Below are 23,463 nucleotides of genomic sequence, written 5' to 3'. Positions count from 1 at the left end.
CTCTGTTTTTGTCAATCCATACAATCCTCAGATTCAGTACCCAATGCAGCCTTCTTCTGCCTTCCCTCTGCTGCTGCCTGTTTGCCTGTGGGTGCATTTGCCACATGACTGTCCTTACCAGCCACCTTTTCTCAGAAAGTTGGGAGCAGCTGCTTTTCCCTCTTCACTGTAGCAAACAGACTTGCCTTCCCAATACTGTAATTTATGTGTGCAACAAATGCTTTGTGGGGTTGTGAATTTAAAAACGTAGGTTTTTTTTCTTAAATACTAGGAAATGAATGCAGAGGCAAATTGTTAAGACTTGGTTTACAAATAAACCCTGAATGATAACTATTTTGCATTACAGTCACTTTTAAACGAAGAAGAAAAGTAGCCCTTTAAACAAAAGCTACTGTCCACTATTCTAAATATAAACATTATTAGTGTCAAATTAAATAAGGGAGAGAAAAGTGAAGAAGTGGTGCCTGTGAATTAACTGATGCTGCTCAGAGGAGTGGAAAAGAGAGGATTATAGTAACACATGGGACTTCCAGTTGCTGCTGACACAGCTTTGCAGAGCCCTGACAGGAACAGAACAGTGAGCAATGGGACATTTCAGGGCAGCCATAGGACCCATGACATTATTATTGTGATCATCTAAAACTGACACCAAGTACTATTTCTCTATATAGAACTGCTCTGACTTCAATAAACAGCAGTTCTGAAAGCTTTGGCCAGTGGAGGCTTATATTTACAATACACCTCATTACTCCCCTTAAACTGTATTAAAGGTGTACTTGATAGTATTTTTCATCAAGGTGGGTGGTTTTGTTTTGTTTTTTAAAGGCTTATAAGTAACCGGGATCCATTTCTACATGTATACCATGAGAAACCTTCCTTCCAAGAGAGACTGGTGTGAGGTGTCGAGCACAGCCTTCCTTCAGGCCGCCCTCACATCAGCCGCCGCCCCAACTTCAGCCCTGCGCAGCCCCGAGCGCCCAGGCCTGGCTCCTGCGAGCTCCTTAGCGCTGACCCGGGGGTGGCACCTCCTGAAGGTCACCCCGGGCACGGCCGGCTCAAGGCGACAGCCCGAGCCGCCGTCCGACAGCGGGGTCGCGGTCTGGGGCGGCTTCGGGCCCCGAGCGGTGCGGGCGGGGCGCGGTGGTTTCCGGCGGCCCCGCGGAGGCCTGGGGCTTGCACAAGCCGTCCAAGGCTCGCCTCTTTCACCATCGCCGGGGCGGTGACACGGGTAGAGCCGTCGGCGGGCCGGGCGCTCCTTCCCGCACGGCCGACATGGAGCTGCGAGTGGCGCTCGGGCTGGCGCTGCTCTGCTCCGCGCTGGAGGCGGCGCCGGCCGGCCCGCAGCGACCCCGCTCTGCCGTGGGTGAGTCGGCCGGGGCTCAGCGGCTGCGGGGCCCGGCCGGGGCCGCCCGTGGAGGGCGGGGGAGGCGGGTGAGCGGCGGCCCGACAATGGAGGCCCGGCCGGGGGCCGCTGCCAGCACCGCGGCGGGGAGAGGGGGGCGGGCTGCACGGTCCCCGCTTGCGGCTCCTTTCCCTTTCCCTGGCTCCCCGCACATAACCTGCTGCCGTAGCATTCCGTATCAACTGGCTTCGGCCGCACGTGACTGCTATATCAGTCAACAAGGCTCTTTTCAGGTACGGGGGGGTTACACGGGGTTTATATTTAGTTGTCCAGGAAGGCCAGCGGGTGAGGTGAGGTGAGCCCTGCCCTGCCTGTGGCGCAGTGTCCCGAGCCACGCACTGCAAACACCGCATTTGGGGCTGTGCTGGGCTGGGCTGGGCTGTGCTGGGCTGTGCTGGGCTGTGCTGGGCTGTGCTGGCAGCAAACACACACGCTTTGCCTGGCCTTATCCCCGCTCGGGGCGTGCGTGCAGGTGAGTGCTCCGAAATGGTTTCCCACAGAATTCTCGTCCGTGTTACTCACACTTGCCTCGGAACAAGCACGCAGGTGTGTCCCGGCGTTTGTCTTGTCGCCTGTTTGCAGGCGTCACAGTTTTACAGATTTCGAAGATCACCTCCGGTCTTTGATTCCTGCTATAAAACTCCATGGGGTACAGTCGTGTGGTGCCTGCTCAGCCACAGAGTGAGAGTGTGACCTTGTGAAAAATCAATTTATATCTGTGCCTATTTCACAACCACTGCCCCAGATAGATATGTGCCTTTACCAAGTGCTTTGAAACTGACAGAAATAAATTACTCTTATTTTACGCGGAACTTGAAGCCTGATAGTCTAACAGAGATTTCATTCATCTTATTCAGTATATTCCTATACTTCTCAGCTCCTTTATCTGTGCACTGCTATGTAACAGTGGCTGAGACCATGTCAGCCTGGAAAGTAGTGAGTAGGTAAGGCTGACACACTGCTCTATGGTGAGAAGCCCAGTCTCTGCACACATGCTGTTTCTTGCTTTTCTTTCTAGACATCTTTCTTGTCACCTTTTACAATAGCTTCCAGCCAGGGAAGGTCTGGAAAAATAATTAAAATTCAGGTCCCTTTCTTTTCAAGCGGAGGGGAGAAGTTCTTCTCTTGCCTCCTCTACTATCCAGTTTCCAAATTGCTATTAATGAATTTTTCAGTTCCTTCCGATCTCCATTTCATTTTTGGTGAATAGCATAAACCCGTACCTCTGCTTCTGTTTTTGTTTTTTTCTAAGCAGTCTACATGAAGGACTCTCAGGAAGAACTTGCCCACACTTATCAGACAGGCTAATCAACAATTTGTTAACTTCAAATACAAGGAGCGGTAGATAAACTGGAGTAAACTTGGCATTACCCTGGTATATCCAGTTCAAATGCAAATAATGCATTTCCTTTCATCTTTGTTTTCTGAAAACAGGGCAATTCTGGCATGTATCTGACCTACATTTAGATCCAACTTACCACATTACCCCTGATCGCACCAAAGTTTGTTCTTCTTCCAAAGGAGCCAATGCCTCCAACCCAGGCCCTTTTGGAGACTTTTTGTGTGATTCTCCTTATCAACTTATTTTGTCAGCATTTTCATTCATGAAGGATTCAAAAGAGCAGGTTTCATTCATGATTTGGACAGGGTAAGTGTTCAAGTCACTCTGCAGTTAAAGCTGGATAGCCAGATAGTGTGGCAACTCACATGTTTGTATTTGCACCAACAGATTTGAGTTCAGTATCTCTCAAATGCTAGTTATCCCTTTAGTTGTCTGTATGGCTACTAAGAGGAAGACTGAGTGAGAATGCAAGGCCTCAGAAGCAGACTTTGAGCTCTGCAATAACTACTGGACTGTTCATTGTGATATTCAGCATATGGCTATATTAGTGTGAGTTAATATAAATGGTGCAGGGAGGGTGGGAAGTAGAAAAAGCAAAAAGAAAGGTCAGGGCAGTAACTGACTCATTGCAAGCCTCTGTTGAGTAAGAACATTTACCTTTCCTGTTCCAGTCTTCAGTATTATAAAGTGAGCTTAATAATACTCTCTCACAAAGATGTTACCTGTGAGGCTCTGTGTGACTTAGCAGTGGGACCAGACAAAGAATTGTGAAAGGGAGCAGCTTCATAGTACTGTGCTATCAAGGCATAGTACAATGCCTTGTTACTTTCTAGGTATTTGTAAAAGGTAGCATTGATTTACCCTTTTGCCATAGCAGAATTCTCAATTCTACCATCACACAATTTTTTAAGGCATATATCAATGGATAATTTATCAAAGAGACTAGTATTTTTGAGTGTGAGAACAACTTTGTTTATGTTATATCACTTATTTTTGCTGGGAAAGAGTCTTAAGAAATATATGAAGGCAAGCAATGAATTTATTTCACTTACCTTATTGTGCTTAATTTTCAACAGGATATTGTTAAAAGGGAAAAAAGAAACTGATGCGCAGCTGATGAAAGATATATAACACATACTACACAATGGCTCAAAATGATCACTTTAATTTCTGAGAAATCTTCATTATGATAAATATGAATCATAGGATAGACATTGTCTAAACAAGCCTACTTGTTCATATTTTTAAAAAAACAAGCCTTTGCAGAGAGCCTTTCATTCTGTGATTTTAATTAAAGTGTATAGTAGTGTTACATGCTAGAATGTAAATGTGTTTGCAGACATTTTTGCCTTCCTTGTGTTGCTAACAAACGTTTGTTAATCAAACCTTTTCCTTTTTCAGAGATAGCCCTCCTCATGTTCCTGTAAGAGAGCTCTCCACAAAGTTGGTCATTAGCATAATTGGTAATCTGAGTTCTACAATTCGTAATTTCTTTCCAGATCTTCAGGTTTTCCCAGCCTTAGGCAATCATGACTACTGGCCACAGGTAAAACAAGTTAGAAATTTGTTCATACACCATATTGGGTGTGTTCCTAACTCCTGGGAAAGCATGTCTGGAAAATAAGAGTTAATTATGTGTAACTGTTATTCTGGAAACAGAATTCTATAGCTTTTCAGTTAGCATTTAATATTATAAATAGCTCCACTCTAGAACAGAAACTACATCACTCTCTATTCTCTTACCTAATGAAACATTGATGCCAGGTAGAATATACATGGCCTGAGGTCACAGATATTTATTGCTAATCATTTCTTATGGCTTCTCATGGTTCTCATGAACCACCACGTGTCAATGTAGTTAATACATACATGCTTTTCCTCATTGTGTATGTCATGCATGTGTATACAGTAACTTAATCTACCAGAAGTGACATCATTAATGGACCTGTGAGCCTGTGGTAAGTTTCAAAGCTTACTGAAAGGCCTACTGGAAATCTGTCAGCTGGCATCACTAGATTTTGTTGTTTTTTAACTAAAGTAATGGTAGAATTTTTGTAAAGTTAGCATAGTTTTGCCACTACCATTAAAAATATGTCTGCTTTTCTTTCCTCACTGGACATTTAGAAATAATCACATGGACGATTCACTAGTTATGTGCAGCTGAGGATGGTATTTTTTCACTTTGACTGTGCTGAATATTGTTCTTGGCATACTCAAAAGTAAATAGTTGCTTCACTTGTCCTTTAAAGTGTGTTGTGGGTCAATCTGGCAGCACAATGGATCAGAAGCAAAAGCTGTCATTGGATGTGAGGGGATCGGAAGGGATGGGAAGCAGGTCAACTGAAGTATTTTGTTTAAAATTCCTTGTGGGAATTCAATAACACCCCTTCACATCCTCAAGGCTTGTATTCCAGCTTTCTGTGGTATTTATTAGGCCTGTCAGGGTGTGGGTTGGTACAGCAACCTGGTGCAGCAGGTGATTGCCCGTGTCATTGCTAGAGTTAGTGGTTTCCAAATAGGGGCGTAGTAGAGGTGCTGAGAGACAGGGCAATGGAAATGTGAGAGACAAAATAACAGCTAGATGTATATTGGAAGTGTGAGTGCACAAACCAAACTGTGACTTCAGTCCTTTGTGTTCTTACTGTGGTAGTAAAGCTGCGGCTTTTCATATGCACTGACACGGGGACAAGTTGATTCACTAGCAACCACTGGGAAAGTATTTCGATAAATAACACCTCAACTGAAGTGTCACGCAGTGTTTCGTGTTCACTTTGTTTCATTTAAAAAAATATCTTAGCAGAGAATCATTGTCATTCAGCAATCTCCTTTGACAGAGAAAAAACCCTACAAAAACCTTGTAAAGAATGTAGGGACTTCTTCAACAAATATGAATTTTGTTTGTGAAATTAAATCTGAAGACAGAAAGAAAAGATGCTCAGGAGGGGCAGATAGGCAGCAAATAGAAAATTGAAACAAGCTGGTGTTTGGAATAACTGGTGATTGTTGTTAGTTCTCCCTGCACAAAGCCACTCAGGAGTGTTTCTGTGATACTTTGAAATGCCATGCTTCACCAATGTGAAGAACTGGCATGCTTTTCAGTTATTGTTTGAAAAACATGGGATCAGACAATCCCCACTATGGAGTCATTTCAACTTGTTTGATTTTTTAGTGTTTGTTTTTTGCTCTTTATGACATTTCTTTTTTTCATATGGATAGGCTTGGCAAATGTCCTGTAGACTGGAAGTGATATGGAGCAAGCCACACTGTGTAGGCTGTTCCAAAGCAAGTGTAAAGGCTGTGCTTTCACCATGAACCAAAGAATTTTATTGCTCTCTTGTGCTTTGAGCTGTCTGTCTTAACAGCTGAACAGTCCTGGGTGATTTTTCCTGCAAAACATGTTAAAATACTTCTCAGGTTAATCAAGCATTGGGATACCTTTCAGATCATATATTGTGACCTTGGTCTTTCTGCATAGTCTTACTTGTTTCACACCCTTGCTCCTGCTTAAAACAAATCCCCAAACTGCTTCTAGAAGTTCAGAGAACACTGACTTGCCTGGGCCCAAAGCACCTTCAGTCCATAACATGGCCTCTTATCTGGAATCATGTTTTTGCTGTGTCTGTTAGTGACTGTTACCTCTGTCTCAAAGCTATCCTAACAACTCATGTCTGGGCACTGCAATCAGCAAATGTCTCAACAGACATCTGATTGCTCTGCTCCTAGACAGAGACTTAGTGCCTAAACCTCTAATAACATAGTTTTAAAGATCTTAGAAAGGTCAAATTTTATGTTTAAGAAAACATGCACTGGAATTTTTTTCAACCCCTGTTTTTTTCCTTCTAGCACCAAGACTCCAGATATTTTAGGAAAGGCAAGGACAGGCTGATATCTTCTTGTCAGATCAGAGCATGGGTCTCATCAGGCTGTGGCTCAGACTGAGGAGTGCTACAGTCCTAATTAGAGCCAGTGGGAGAAAACACTGACAAAACTTTCTCTTGTATATTTTAAAATGCTTTCTTGTCAGAAAAGAAGGACATCATGAAAACATTTGTGAATTTCACCAGAATGTTCCTGAGGGCCAAAGTAGAGTTTTGGGTAGCTTCTATGAAACCCAAGTTACTTGAAAAAGAAACTTATATTCATCCAAAAGACTTTATTTTTAGACTTTGACTTGCCAGTAGATATATTTATTAATTTTGCAGAATGTATGGTTTTCCATTCTGCTGTATTCTTAAGGCTTGACATATTTCTGGCATTAGTTTAATAATGCATTAGCAAGGCCATGCACTCAGTTCTAAGTTTAGGCGTTTGTTCCTGATCAGCAATACTGGATATTCAGAAGTTGTTTTTTTCCTTTCTTGAATTCCTCCTGGTGATGACTGGATACACTTACACATTATGCAAGAGGTCAGGCAGGATCATTTAGTGTTTTTTTGTCTGTGTGTCTGAATACTAAGACTTAGGCAGGTTCTCCTCTCTCACAGGACCAGTTTCCTGTAACTACTAGTGAAGTTTACAATGCTGTAGCAGATTTCTGGAAACCTTGGCTAAGTGATGAAGCAATCAATACCTTCAGAAAAGGTAAAGTATGGCAGCAATACATTGTGAAGCTAGGGCTTATAGATTTAATGTTTCTGTGGATTTGTCCTGTTTGTTTAGCTAAGTCTCATAGGATGAGTCAGAACGATGGATTATCTGTAATGCTTCTCCTGGAAGAATTAACTTATCTTTTTGAATGGCAATGCCTATGTTCAGAATACATTTATTACTTTCTGATGCAATATTTATCACTTTTTGTAACATGTTTAGTGTTATTGACCTTATACCAATGCATGTGATATATCTTTCTGCTTTCAAGACCTCGTAACACTTTTTAGATGAGGTCATATGATGTACATGAAAACTTTACTTTGATGGGAAAAAACTGTTAAAATGTCATTTCTGTTTAAATGGTATATGTATTTCAGGGCATCCTTAATAGGTGCATTTTATTTCAGGTTATGATAGCATATAGCTGTGGTGATTATGCTATTAATGTTTGTGTGCAACTTACTTATCTGGCAGAATAATTATATCCTCATTAGAATTTTTCTTTTTAGCAAATGACTGAAAAGTTCAACCCAATTTCTAGTCCACTCAGACATTAGGGATTTGGAAGTTTAATTTGCGTTTTTGTGTCCTGAATGAGAGCAAACTCTGGGTAAGAGTGGAAGTAGAAACTTGAATAAGGATAATAAAACTCAAAGAAGCAGACCTTATGTTAAATTATATTGTTGTGCTTCTTTTGCCATGGCTCCATAGAAGTCCATGAACGATGAAGTTATACCTATGAAGAAGCAAGCCATGGAGAATTCTGGGAGCAGGGACTGAAAAATATGATCCTTACTTTTCATTATATCATCAGTCTGAAGTTAAATGACTTTCAGAGTACAAGGCTACTTAGCTCAAACAGTTTTTCCTGTAGGAGCCTGTATGTTTGCTGTATTTCAAGAAGTATGGACCTTTAAGAACTACTGTATCTGTCAATGTGGAAGAAAGATTACAGGGCACTTTTTGTGTGTCAGATAATTGCATCTAAATACTGTCAAATAAACACAAAGATAATACAGGCAAAAATTAATAAATAATTCAGTGTCAACTTCTAGTAAAATGTGGCTGAAAATATTGTTAACATGTCTATTATGACAAGGTCACTGTGGCTTGAATAAGCATGATATTCTTTTAGAAAGAGGAAGAATGAGTATTTTGTCAGTGGTGTACTTTGATTGTGAAGTTGTGCTTTGAGGTCTTTAATTTGTCATATGATGTTGGTCTTATTTTCACAGGTGGCTTCTACACGCAGCTGTTTGAATCCAGTAATAGCCATCAACCACTCAGGATAATCAGCCTGAACACAAATTTGTATTACAGCCCCAACAAGGTAACTGTGAATATCACTGACCCAGCCAACCAGTTTGCCTGGCTGGAGGAAATACTTGAAACCTCTTCACAAAAGAAGGAAAAGGTAGGGATCAGGAACAGAAGCTATCATTGCTTATTCATTTCAATTTTGGAAAAAAAAAAAAAAAAGGAAGGAGTAAATATAATGAAAGTATAAACATGCTTCTAGAAGAATAATAACGCTGCCAAAGATATTGCAAAGTCAAAGTTTTAATAATTTAATTAGTAATTAATAATTTAATAATTCCTCCTTTAATACACACATTTTACTGCAATAATTAATAAATTAGCTGAATTAAGTTTCTCAAATTATAAAGTAAAATACCTTTTCTTTCCTACCATGTAAAATACTGTAGAAGTCAGTTTCTGACCTTTTTACACATAGCCTCTAATTTTAAAATATATGCTCTTGGCCTAAGACAAAAACTAACATATTTTATTTGCATTATAATGTAATTTAAAGTATCAAAAATAGAAATTAGAAAAGAGTTTAACAGCCACAAAACTTAGCTAAGCTGCAGTAATTGCTATGATTTGAGTGTTATAATAATTTGTCTTATAGTGTACAGGTTTTGAAGTAAAAGTTTAAATTGTTGGCTCCGGATAGATTGATTGAGTGATTGATTGATTGATTGGTATGGGGATTAGGTCATCATCTGAGCAACAGTGTTTAATTTGAAGCATGTTTACATTTTGCTACAGTGTTGCAATTTTAGAATATTATATTACAGTCAAGAGAAAGGCGAGATTTCCCTTCCTCAGGAAACCCTGCAACATGTTAGTTGGTGTGTGCAGTTGGCACTGATTCTCTACTTCAGACAGAGGGGTTTTAACCAGGTATCCATGTTTCTGGTTACTGCCTCTCTGGTGTAGACTCTGTAATACTCAAACCTAAATTTTTTCTTCTGTCCCCTTGAGATACTAAGTTATAAGCCTTCCCCTAGTAACTTATTTTTTTCATTTAAAGTAATTGATAACATTTTCCTTAGGCCTAAAATCGTGCATAGATTTATTGGAACATTTTTTTCTCCCCAATAAGATACAAAATTGATACTATGAACTTTAGAGGTCTTACTGTCGGGATTTTATATTAAAAAAAGGTTATGATTTACAGCTTTTAGAATGCCATTTTTAAAGGCAGCATTATTATGAAACTGTGGTAACCACTTCTAGGATACAGCTGAGATTTTAAGTTTCAAATGAAGGTGCTAATTGTGCTTTCTGTATTTAATTCCTTAGGTGTATATAATAGGTCATGTCCCAGTAGGATACTTGCCATATGCAAGGAATACTACAGCTATCAGGGAGTATTACAATGAGAGACTGGTAAAGATTTTTCGCAAATACAGTAGTGTTATTGCGGGCCAGTTTTTTGGACATACACATAGAGATAGTATCATGGTCCTCCTGGATGAAGAAGGTAATGATGCTTGTTGGCTCCTGAACTTTTTCTTCCTGATTGAAAGCAAATTAATACTCTCTTGCATGTTCTTTCAAGTCAGCCTGTGTGAAAAATAATAATTGAAAAAAGGAAATTGGGAAATACTGTTATTTATTTGCAAGAGTTCAAGTCTCACACACTCCAATTTTTTTTCAAAAGAGAACCTTGCAAGGGTTACTGTCTTTTTTTGTTGATGTCAACAGAGACTCCCCAAGCTTCCTATTTTTTTTTAATGAATGCTTATGCCTAGACAAGAATTTCTAGTCTTTCCTCTCTGCTCTCTCAGTGACATGGGCAAATTATACCAGCCAGTTGCTATTGTGTAATGTGTCAAAGGGAATGTTCTCAGGCCAGCTAGACATGCTCTATGTTCTTGTATTTCCTGCATCATTACTGTGCCTCTCTGCTGAGTTCCCTGCTGCTTCAAAGTTAATTAAGATAAGGGTAAGCAGGAGGTAGGGGAAAGAAAGTCTCTGCCTGTTGCATCTCTTAGATCAGCTAATTTCCCTTCAAGAAAATCATCCAAGTTGAAATTTTTGTTTATTGCTTGAAAATCCCTTAGTTCTAAGCATGGGCATGGCCATATGGAGCACTTGTAACATCTCTAACAGAATAACAGAATAACTCTAACAAGTTTTGTCTTCACCATAAACAGTAAGAAGTTCATTGCTTTGATCTATGTAAAATACCCGAACGTTAAATGGCTCTTCAGCTATGATTTATATAAACTCTTATGTGCAATTCCCAAAATGTTGACTAGGTAATACTGCTCCAAATTTTTACCTTTTTACATGATGTTAATCTCCAGTGAAAAAGAATCCAGCCTAGTGAAAGAACTGGCTTTTTTTTTTTTTTTTTAATGATGCTCAATGCAGTCTTATACCTATATTTTTTACACTGTCTGATTTGTTCTTGAAATCATCATCTTTACTGCAAATTTCACTGGGAACAGACTGATCTTGGTATTTGTCATTAAAGTTTGCATGTGCAAGTAACTACTTTCCAATTATGTTAGTAATTTTGCATCTTTTGACAAAATTTAAACAGTAATCAAATACACATTGTGTTTGTCTTGTACATTGTACAGTTTTAGACTGTCTTCTATTCAGGACATTTTCCTCTTGACAAAATTCCAGAAAATTCAAGATAAATGCAATTTTGTAGCCAACACCAGTGTACTGAAATAGAGCTCAGCTGTATTTTCTCCAGAAGAATCTACTGATTTCCAGACTTTCAAAACTTCTGCCTATATATGGAGGCTGAGTTTGTGATTTCAGCACTGTAACACTGTCAGAAATGGGAATAGTTAGGGCTTCCTTTTTTGTTCCACAGGGAACTTCTCAATGTGCTCACCTGCACATTCTGTCTCAATAAAACTCACATACATCCTCATGTTTCAGTTGCTGTAAAGGTGGGTGTTCACACAGTAGCTGCTGGGCTACTCAGGGTCAGGTGATGAAGCAGACCCTGGTGTTTCTAAGAACATCACAAATACATAAAGCAATATGTAAAATACAGGATGGAAACAGCAGCTAAAGTTTCTAAATATTTCTTTAGTAGAGATATACAAAATACAGAGACATTACATATAGGCAAGACCATTTTGCAGTTTTGCACAGGCAGTTGAATTGGTTGGGAAGCCTCTAATACAGACACAGGCTTAAGTTGTACGCACTGGAGTGGGTTCTGTAGTGTTTCACACAGGGTTTGGTCTACCCCTTGGAAGTATGGCAGTTCACAGTGGTACAGCTAAATCAGGTGAAAAAAAATTCTAATGTCTTTAAGCCTGTCACTCTTGCTTTCGCTGTGTTGGTATTTTATAAAATCATTTGTTTGAAAAAGAAATGATTGGAAGGAAACTGTCTCCTCAATTTCCCTTTTTCTGCAGAAAAGCCAGTCAATTCCTTGTTTGTGGCACCTGCTGTAACCCCAGTGAAGAGTGTATTGCAAATGGAATCCAATAACCCTGGTGTCAGATTGTATCAATATGATCTTTTTGACTATAGCTTGCTGGTAAGTAAAGATTTAAAAGCATTGTTTAAGACTTCATAGTGTCAGTAAAAATTACAGCAAGACGTCAGCCTTTGTAGTATTATGGCTGTTGGTGATGGGACTTTGGTGCCTACTCATAGTGTTTCTTCCTGGGCAAAGGGAAGGAAATCTGAAACAGAACTTGGATAGTCTTTCTGTGCCTGCAGTACTACCCAGTACTTTCTGCTCTGTGTCGAATATTCTTATGATGTAGGATGAAAGAGTATTTTTCTGGGCAAAATCCTAAATCTATTTGCAGGGAGCTCTTCAAGGGTGTAAGAGGTTCACCTAAATCCTGAGCATGCTTACATACCAATGTTGTTTGCTGATAATAGCCTGAGTTTTGGGATGCAGCCCATGAAATGGTTCTAAGGGGTGTAAAAGGGCTGATGAAGAAAGCACTTTTAACCATGTAATGTCTTTTGTAATCACGCACCTTCCTATATAGAGTTCTTTATAGGAAATGTTAGATAAATTTAGAAGAAAAATAAAAAGTAGAAGGCTTCTACTTTGTAGTTTCATGTGATTTTTTGAGATAAAGTGAATCTTGTGTAATTATTTTGGCTGTGAATGGTTTAGACTTTCTCTCTGTAATTCAGAATAAAATCTTGACCCTGCCGAGTACAGTGACAATGCACCCTGCAGCTTGATTGGGACTGGGGTCTCTCTCTGGAGACCTATGCTAATTCAGGCTGCTCCTTTCTTGTGCAGATTTCACTCCTGCATTGACATCCCTCCTTTTCCTTAACTTCTCCCTGGACCATTCTTTTCCTGTCCGTTCTTCCCCTCAAGTAGTGCCCACAGAAAGGAAATTTTTGGCTCCTCACCCTTTGCCCCACTCCTAAGGCAGACAGGAGTGTTGTGGAGTTTGGACAGGAAAGACCTCTAACACTGCCACTGCTGCCTTTGTGGCTCCTTTTTCTTCTCCTCCCCATCCCCCCACCATTACTGCTCTGCAAGTACCAGCTTTGGGTGTAAGCCCAGCTCTTGGGGTGGGACGTGACCTTCTATTCACATGTGAATAATGAGGAGTGACAGCTTCCTAATCAATATATCACTCCAGAGACTTAATGAAGCAGGGAAGAAAGCAATACAGCAGTGCCTATTTTTTTCTTTTTTCTTTCTTTCTTTTTTTTTTAACTGTAGGATCTTTGGCAGTTTTACTTGGACCTCAGAGACGCCAATCAGAAAAATGAATCGAACTGGAAATTAGAATACATCCTGACTAAAACTTACGGTATTGAAGACTTGAAGCCAGAAAGCCTATATGAAATGGCCAAGCAGTTGTCTATGCCACATAGCACACTGTTTGAGCAGTATTACAGTAACTATATTGTGAGTTATGACAAAACTATTCTCTGTGAAGAAGGGTGCAAGACCTGCCAAATATGTGCAATCAAATATTTAGATTCCTCCTCATACACAGATTGCATCAATCAGGAGGCAATGTGGAGATGAAATCTCTATGCAGTTAACGCAGATCATGACTTCAGCCTGTGATTTAAAGAACCTGCTTGTTCTTTCACTCAAGCACTGATATGTTGACAGGGAGCCTGTGGGACTTCTCTACATTTCAGGGGAGCAGTAAAACTCCCTAGATCTTTCTTCTTGCAAATATGTTTTCCTTTATCATCTAAATAAAAGTTTATTTGCTATGTAACAGTGGCCAGATACTTTACTGTTGTCTCAAGTGTCATGTACCTTCTGTAACAGGCATCCCAGTGTGTGGGAATAGGAGCTACTCACTCATGTCTTTGTAAATCCAAGTCTTATTTCTCAGGATGTGGAAACATAGCCCGTGCGTTTCAGGCATGGGATTTTTATGGGGGCAGGTTTCAACCATCGAGTGTCAAAATTTGCAAACAGAAGTCAGCAAAACCTGCATTTGCTGAGACTTGAGCACAGTTATGTTGTTGATGCAATGCCAGTATTATATATCTCTCTGTGCCAAGTTTTCCCTGTTAATCCCTCAAACCCACTTCTTAGGGGCATTTTGTAATGATGGCATAAAAGTGACTTAATGGAACACAAATCTCGATCCTGTAAATGCTTAATCTAATTTTTCAGAATATGTTTGCCCAGCACAGAGTGCTTATTTTTTTTTTACAATAGATACAGTCTTACATTGATACAGCTGTCAAGGAATGTCCTGGTATGAGATTTTGAAGCAGACCATATATCAGGTTTAAACTGATCAACATTAGTAATTAGTAATGTTCAAATTTACAATTGCAGAGATTGCTTCTTCCTCTTCTTATGGCTAAATATGCGCACAAGATGATGCTGTTAAGATGGCCCTTTTTTTGGTGTGTGTATAACCAAGAAGTACCTTTACCCATTTTTCTGCCACACAAAGAGCTATACTTTTGGAAACTTCGGTGAATAAAATACAACAAAGACCCTGCTCTATATTATCCCCGAGTAAGATGAGCTGTAGAATTAGCTATGAAACAAAGCCAATTGATGGTTTTTTTTATAATGAGATTAAAGCCTTTACTGCAGCTGTTGCAGAACTTCATGGGTTTGTTTCTACTCAAGCTTGAAATATTCAGCAGAAAAATTTCAGATAAATTTTTGGAGTCTGTAGCATGGGCAACTGTAGATGCAGATACCTCCGATTTCTCATGCATCAGTCATCCACAGAGGAAATGATTGGTTTGTTAAATTTGCATTCAGAAACAAATCCTTCAGTGCACAGCAGGCAGTCCTGTATTTTAAATTCAATGCTTGGAGAATATATGGTGAGTGTATAAACTCTTTAGAGCTATCTGCTCTGGCTGGCCTCAAATGGATCTGGATATGTAAATAACCTAAATTAACATGGGTACTGTACAGACTCTGAGTGTACAGACTGTGCGGAAGTGCCATAAATTTTCTATTCTGAAATCTCATGACTCCCTATGTGTCCCTTGGTTGTGATTCTCATGGGTATGTTTATTAAGAAAATTCCTGTTACCAGTACCCATTTTCCAAGGGAAGCAAGCAGACTTGTGGGTGGATAGCATAAGGGCAATTGGAGCTGTTAGGATAGCTGAACTTCCTCCAATTTGCCAGATGGATTTTGTTCAGTTCAGTCTTGAGCTTTCAACCATGCTGGTTTGTTTCTGTGAGTTCTGTGGCTTCTATTTAAGCTTAATACCTACAAGACATCCTGGAAACACTAAAAATTATCTAATTGTATTCTTCCATTACAGGTTTCTTTATTGCTAAACTTTAGGGAGAGCTGGACCATGTGATGATTTAGCAGCTACAGAATTCTAGGAAGAGGGATATGTTGCTGATGGGATGTTGGACATCCTGCTTACTAGATGACTTTTTTTGGTGTCTATGTGTGAGTAGATGTTGGTCAGTGAACATAAACAAATGAATGCCTCCAAATGTCTAAATAGCAAGCTATGATCCAGGCATACCTTTTTTTAAAATGTGGAGTTCACTTGAAGTTGAATTGAATGGCACCAGCCAAGGTTTTTTTGGGTTTTTTTGTTTCAGACAGAGGGTTATAGCCACCAGGGTTACATTTAGCCAGGATATATCCCCCAAGATAGGTTAGATATCTAGGCAGCATGCCTAGAAGGGGAAATAGAGGGAGACCATGATGTTTTTGTTTTGGGTTCCTACTTTATTCCTTCATGGATCTAGGAATGATCTACAAGAAAGCTATCCTGTGCTGACAGAAGCTTTTGTAAGAAATCATGGAAAACATCAAAGAAGCATGACCTGATAAAGTAGTTGACTCTTGCAGACCTGATTCCCGCTTCACTTTTCAGATGATATTTTATGGGCCCATCTTGAAATGAAGAATTAGGAGGAATATTTGTAAGGCTACATTTGACAGAAAGACAAATTACACCACCTAGTGGAGTAAAAAGGTTTTAATTTTTCTGCAGTTGAGCTAGAGGCATATAAACAAGGATTTCTCAAATATTCTAGAATTTAATTCTTAGCTTTTGAAGGTAACTAGTTTTGGAAAGAAGTACTTCTTTGTAGCAGTAGTGCCATGTTGCACTTCTTCTGGGTATTAAATGTTGCTGGCTTCTAGAGGCCACATCACTTGATGGATTCTGGTACCTACCTGCAGTAGGTACTGGTCTCAGCCCCCATCCAGGGAAGAACTGAATGGAATTCCACAGGGAATCCTGTGGAAGCTTATGTCTACATTAACAGGAACTGCTGCCTAGTAGGAGTGCCTTCTTTAATAGGAGAGTTGGTGCTGAGGAGCTGATCTGACTGCTGCACATTTCAGTAGCAGTTGAAGGATGTTAGATGTACCCTGGAAATGCAGCTGCCAGCTGCAGCTCCATCTGAAAGAGCACTCTGCAACACGAATAAAGGCACAGTAAGTGAGGGTGATCAGTAAACTATGTACAAAGGTGTGTTTCTGATCCAAACCAAAGTGAAGGTGCATCCAGATGGACATGTTAATTGCTTTAGATTGCACTCATTAGTGTCTGGATGTGATCTCATCACTTCTATTGTTTTCACTCATCAGTGTGAAGAAATGAAATGACTAAAGGAGATGGGACTGGAGAATTTGTGAGTGACATATTATGTCAGTAAAACTAATGAATCTAAAACCAGAAGTAGGTAACTAAGTACATGTATTTTTTTGTGGTGAAATGGACAAATGATGAGCACACAGCATCTCCAAGGATAACTATCAAGTTTAATGCAGTATTTAAGTTCCCTCCATGGAAAAGCAATCTCAAGAAGGCGAGTTGTTACATTGGTCTAAGAATAAAATAAAACTCGTGGAAATCCCTCTCATGCCCAGTCAAAAGGAACTATGACAATGTCAATGAAGAAAGGAGCATTCAAGATTGCTTTTCTTCCTTATTTTCCAAAAGCTGAAGACTAGGTTCTATTTGCTTATCACTAGAGCTTTCAACAAAAAATTACCACTTTAGGTGATTCATTTGTTATTTGTCAGCCCGAGGTTTCTTGTTCTGCTGGAGGAACATCCTACCTAGGAATTCCACCAGTTTAGTTGTTTCCTGGTCTGCAAAGAACCCCAGTGTGAGGTGAATGCTGTTTTTATACTGTGTGTGGAATATCATAACGGTAGGACCTCAAAAAAAACCCACCAAAATCCAAACAAACATGCTGAGAAAAAAAATAACAAAAACTTTAAAGTACTCTATGTATGCTTAATTAGTTTCTGGTGGTTGTGGGAGTAGTGAAGGCATCATTCTAAACACTGCTATTGTCCTACTGATCACTGCATATGAATTCCTGCCAAATTAGGTACCAGGAGCATGGTTACATGTAGGATGGAACATGCAGTAAATAGGTAGATGACTGAAAATACAACAAGGGAATCAACTAAAAAAATGCTGAAAGGAAAACTACTGGAAATGTGGCAACCTCAGCCTCAAAGACTTAGTGAAACAGTGGAAAGAGCACAGATGTGGCTAAATTGCAGCTTTTCAAATTCAACTTACGTTGCCTTCAGTGATAGAGCTGTATTTATAGAACATCTAGAAAATTGCTTCTATTCCTGCATTTGTATAAAATTTAATCAAAATTTATCTGGATCTACCTGTCAAATATGTTACAGCTAATTACTGAAATATTTCCCCATCATGCCTTCTAGCTTGCACGGGGTAAGAAAATTGGACACCCTTCTCATACCCTATAAACTCTGGTGGATCTGAAATCAACCTCTCATCAGGAATAATTGAGCTGGAGAAGTGGCAGATGTGGACCTGGGCAGAAAAAGTTTCTCCCATCCTGAAAATCATCCTGAGATTTCAGTATTCCCACTGGAATGAAACCAAGACTGCGTCAAGGTTTTAGGCAGGGAGAAATGCAAAGTGAGGATTTGCACCTGAGCCTATCACCTTCCCCCTCAAGCATTTGCATTGTCATGGTGTTGACTATGCTTTCTCCTTCTACCCTGGAACTGAACAACTTTCTAAATTAAAATTTCCATTGGGACTGTTATGTTTATATAAAAAATTCTGATAGTGATGCAGCATTTTCCACTGAAACTGCTAACCACTTCTCAAAACTTCTCCCACATGCTATAATGTTTGACATCTTGCCTGTCCATGTCAGAACAGAGTACATGCCAATGGATGACAATAAAGCTGCAGCAGCTTTATTGGTCCTGAATAGTCTAAGATTTATGATATTTTGTGCACATCAGATGATAAGCTGGTAAATACTGACTTCAGAGCACTGAAATTAGTAAAGTGATGAATTCATAAAGAAATGAACAATGCTATTTGAGATTCAGGAGTGGGTTTTCAAATACACCTAAAAAGTATTTCTGTGTGACATAATGCAGTCCTTCCTGGAACTGAATAAGCAGACTCAGGTAGCAGTAGCATAGTATCTGTGTCAGTATACTGCTTTTCCTGGAATAATTCCCCTTGTAGCCCAGAGTGACATGATAATACAGCCGTCCTGCTTTCCCTTCCAAGTTACCCTGGATGTTTGCTTGTATAATGTTGATTTAGGACATGCAGATACATACTAACAGACTTAAGTGTACAAACCCAAATGAATTGTGTTCCCAGATGTTCTGGTTTGATGTTTGTTGACTAGAGATGGAACACCCTAATACAGTGTTTCTAAGGAGGTGGGGCACTCTGCATCTTGTGGATTGGAGTTTGCAAGACAGTTTAAGCATGCCTAAGGCTGGTGAAGAATAGCAGTTTCTCTATGATCTTATATAAGCTTTGAAACCCAAATCTCCAGTATTCAGTCTAGCAGGAATTTCCTTCAAGTGGGGGTGGTGATACAAGCCTGTCATTATGTCACTCAAAATATATGCAGAAAGACTCCTCTCCAGATGGGCAGAGTGCCTTAAAACTCTTGCATGCTTCTCCGGCCTTTTTATGCAGTATAAAATGGGAAGCATCAATTTTTAAACACATTAAAAAACATTCCCTGGCCAGCTTCTCATGCCTATTTCGTTGGGTGTTTTAGGCAGAACTTGTCTGATATATTAGAACATTTTACACCTATGAAGGCTGCCATCTGCCACAGAGCCAGCTGAAATTTGAAACCTTGGTAAAATATTATACTAAAAAATTTTGAGATTGTTGCAGCTAATTGCAATGAAGTGTGCATTCTTACCTGTCCTTAACTGAGTCACTGCAAAGAACATTTAATTTAGTCTCTCACAGGATATTTGATGTTGTTTTTGCATCAACCCAGCTGAAACCTTCTAGCATTTCTAACAGACTTTGTTGATAGCTAACAAGGCATGTTTCAAGCTGTCTGTTCTTAGCAAAGTCTCCTCATTTGTTTTTTCTGGTTTTGTTTTTTAAATCTAATTGAAACTATTTATACAGAGCTTGAAATTCTATACAGGCACGGGATTTGCTCAGAATAGTTGCCAGCGTACAATGGAGGGCTTTTCTATAGTTGTTTTTTTTTTATATTTCCCCTCCTCCAATCCCCTGGCCAAAGCAAATTTCTGCTAAGCAATGTCAAAAAACCATAGCAACTATCTTGTGACAGAGCTGAGGAGGTTTTGTTCTGCAGAGGACCCATTAATCACTGCACTGCCCCAAGCCCACAGTCTCATCCAATGCGATGCTGGGAATTTTCTGCTGAAAATGGTTGCTAAATATTTGTATGGGTGAAGAGCTCCCATCAAAGTGACCCATGGGAGGAAGTAGAGTGTGTTACTTGCAGTGTGTGAGACTAGGGATGGATGGAGGCATTCCCATCAGCAGGAAATGGGGGGGTTTTCCCTTTAGTCTAGCCAGGGGAAGAAGGATTAGGATCAAGGAGTTTGTCAGGGGAGTGGGTCAGAGGCAGGCTGGTGGGGCAGCAGGGCAGAGTAGAACACCCTCACTGGGATCATCAGGACATTTGTTCAGCGGTTCTCCATCGGGTGCAGGTGCTGGGGCTGGAGTGCTGCTCAGTAGGTGCCACTGCTCATGGCAGTAACGTTAGCTCCCTGCCCTCAGCAGCTCCCTGGGAGCCCTCCACTCCTCTCCTAAGCCCATCCCTCCACTCAGGATTTTAAAGTCACTTCTCTAAGGCCCTAGGTTTTCCCCAGTCATAGATTCATGAAATGGTTTAGCTGGAAATTTAAAAGATCATCTAGTTCAAATCCCCCTGCGATGGTCAGGGACATCTTCTACTAGACCAAGTGGCTCAAAACCCCATCCAGCCTGGCCTTGAACACTTCCAGGGATGGGGTAGCCACAGCTCCTTTCAGCAACATTCTCTCTCACCCAGTCATATTTCCTCTTTTATTTAATTGCTAAATGTCAGCTATTACTTGTTAGGGTTTTTTTGCATAGTATCAAGTTTTCGGGGGAGTCTAGCATTCAGAATATGTCTGTAATTAAGGTTTGATCCATTGAAACAGTCCAAAAATTCCCACTCACTCACTGCATTTACTTGCTTACTTAGTCCATAATACCTTATAGCTGCAGCAAAAATCCATCTCACTGGAGTTTGTATTGAATATATTAGCTGCACTGATACAAACAGTGTCATAGTGCCTTGAATGACTTTGGACACTTAGAATCCAGAAAATCAGCAATTGAAAAATCTGAACGTGGCTCTTCCTGTATCCCAATTATCAGTATTTACCATGCATACACAAACAATCAACTCCTTGCAACCCTTATCGTATTTGCTACTTACATGTAGTTATACAGAAAAGCAATTGCTGTGTGAGCAGCTGGATAGAGGCAAGTGCATGGAAGAGGGGTGGCCCTCTGCCTCTGGAGTGCCTTTTGGATGGAAAATAGGATCCTGTCTTGCTTAATGATTTATGTGAAAACATGTCAGTGCTTCTCAATGCCTCCGAGGGGATGTTTTCCCACAGAAATTTGCATATCTGCCCTAGTGCTGTCTTCACGTCTTTTCACCAGGCTATGTTTTGCCGCCACTTCTCTTCACAGGACAAAGATAGTATTAACAGCCAGGGCCTCATGGTGTGCCATTTCCTTGCAGATACGTTGATTCCCTTTTTGAGGCCCCTAACTGCATTCAGGGTCTCTTTACTTTGCTTTCCCCTCCCCCCCGAAGGAGGCTAGGGCCATTTGAGAGAGACCTGCCCCTTCTCCTCTAAGGCAGGGTAAGTTATATTATGACCACGAGGGGTGAAAATCTCTTGCTTCAGATGCAGTTGCACAGCTGCTAAATAATACCTCACAATAGGTTTGAGGGTTTTGGGGCTCTGTCTCTGATACCCCTTTTCTTAGGTTTTTTCCAGGCGATAATATTTTCTTAACACTTTGTTTGTAGGTGTGGAGACAAAGCAGTGTCCTGTGCCTAAATTGCAAAAGGTTATACACTGTGTATAGTGTACTGCATGCTCAGCCTGAAGAATAATCACACATTTCCTTTGTTTAGGTATAAGGCCCACCTCTCAGTTTATGCCAGCCTAAGGTGTGTTTAGCCTCCTTTCAGAAATCCAACTTTGAGAATTTTTGTTTGCTCACGTTTATGAACAATGAAAGTGTATTCCTGAAGACAGTTTGAAAAACAAAATAAGAAGTGGTGAAAAATGTGAATTAACCAGTGCTAATTGGTTAGGCTGACAACTAGGTTGGCATGTTTAGAGTCTGGTGCAACTCCAGTGAGGTCAGGATGAAGCCTGCATCTACATCATCTACATAATTTAACCCAGGATATGAGAAAGCAAATAATACATAGACTGCAAACTATGTTTTTCAATAATTTGGAAGCTGAAAATAAACCTTCAACATACATGCCAAATATAGAACTAGAAATAGCAATTATATTTTAAACTTTCTTATTGTGTAATTAGACAGGTCCTATACTTGTTAAATTCGTTGCTTCATTCAATGCTTTCAATTGTGGTTTTTAGTGTCTAGCCAACTTTTATTTCAAGAATATCCTTTTATTTTTGCCTTTCTGAACTTAGATATTTTCACCCATTGCTATGCAAAATAATCAACCATTGAATTTAGTGGTTAGAGATTATAAACTTTATACATACTATATGCAATGCATATAAAAGAATTAAAAATTCCATCTCTTTGCCAGTGCAGGTCTTCAGGTGCTCAGTAATAATTTTGGTTTCTTTGCACAGCTGTTACAAATTACCTGATCTCACTATTTTACTCTCACACTCTCTGTTCTGCCTTCATCCCTCTCCCAGTTATGAATTACTAGCATTTGAAGGAGGCACACTCTTCGTTTTGTTGAGTGTTGTAAAATATTCACTAGAATCATACAAGAATTTGTTCTGTTGCTGGCAGAAAGCAGCTCTATAAACAATGTGCTCCTTTGTTTGCCCGAAGCATAGTAATAAATGGATTATGTGTAACAACCATCTATAGGGCTTTTATTTCATCTCCATTCAGGCTCTGCGTGTTTTGCACTGCTTTTAATGAGGCTGCCTGAACTATGGTAACCCCGTGGTACATTTGTAAGCAAGAGATATTGGATGAATCAGCCCCTTCCAGGACTGCATTATGAGGTGATCTGCTTTCATTACAGGATTTATTTTATAGGTGGTAGACCTCAGCGAGAGGATACTGCAGGCACAAGCAGCACTTATCCGCTCGGTAAGGCCAAGTTCAGGGTTTGCATGAATGTGAATCTGCTTTCCCACAGTCAAATCTTTCACTGCATGGCTTGAAACACAACCATTTTTGTGCATGACCTCTCCTTTGCTTCCCCTCTGCTTCAGACTCATACTGGAATGATTGATAGTCCTTTATAAAATACTCCATAAAGAACTATTTTACTTCCCCATGGGCATGAAAGCTTGGGTCTCCATACACGTAACAAGTACAAAACCCAGCATCTCACAGCAGAATGAAAAGCCTCTTCTGCTTTCTGAAGTGTGAAGGTTTCCCTTCTGGAACTAGATATGCTTATTCCCTACAATGGAGCTCACTGCTGTCAAAACTAACCAAACACATATTTATATTAGTACAGATAGATGGCTTCTTCTTTTTTATTATTCCTCTGGAGGGCTATGTAGGTTTTACTTTTTTTTTTTTTAATTTATGAATTTGTCAAAGCAATCCATGATTCTCAAGTGGCATAGTGCCCTAGTTATCTTTTGTGGTTTGAATATTTTCACTACCTTCTGTTTGTTCTGCTGCTTTTCAGTCACTATCAGTATCAACACTGGGTAGTTTTTGCCTCGGAAAACCTGTTGCAATACAATTGTAAGCATGATAACAAAGTAAATGAAACCAAAGCAATGTGCTTTGTTCACAGGCCTCACCTTCCTCTTCCTAGACACGTTTTCTATATGTCGCTTGAAATGTTTAGATGTTAAAAATTATAGCTCAAGCAATTCTTGACTTTGCTCAGAGGACCCAGTAAAAAAAGGAAGTGGTTGGAGAAATACAAGAG

The 23,463-nt window shown here is 40.0% G+C and overlaps 1 protein-coding gene across 2 annotated transcripts; it reads left to right on the top strand.

Moving 5' to 3' along the window:
- The first annotated feature begins 934 nt into the window (after positions 1–934).
- Positions 935–13,816, top strand: SMPDL3A (sphingomyelin phosphodiesterase acid like 3A). Of its 2 annotated transcripts, none has more exons than XM_088161866.1 (8): positions 935–1,363; positions 2,837–3,050; positions 4,146–4,290; positions 7,229–7,325; positions 8,570–8,748; positions 9,924–10,104; positions 12,014–12,138; positions 13,303–13,816. In XM_088161866.1, the coding sequence occupies exons 1-8, from the start codon at positions 1,273–1,275 to the stop codon at positions 13,612–13,614; spliced, it is 1,344 nt and encodes a 447-aa protein (XP_088017992.1). In that variant the 5' UTR covers positions 935–1,272; the 3' UTR covers positions 13,615–13,816. The 2 variants fall into 2 exon arrangements, with proteins under 2 accessions (XP_088017992.1, XP_014732204.1); XM_014876718.2 differs by lacking the exon at positions 935–1,363 and adding an exon at positions 1,435–1,635.
- The last annotated feature ends 9,647 nt before the right edge of the window (positions 13,817–23,463 follow it).

Source organism: Sturnus vulgaris, chromosome 3, assembly GCF_052056855.1.
Source record: "Sturnus vulgaris isolate bStuVul1 chromosome 3, bStuVul1.hap1, whole genome shotgun sequence".
NCBI classification, from domain to species: Eukaryota; Metazoa; Chordata; class Aves; order Passeriformes; family Sturnidae; genus Sturnus; species Sturnus vulgaris.
The sequence above is the reverse complement of the archived record's forward strand: the minus strand, read 5'-3'. Positions and strand labels throughout refer to the sequence as shown.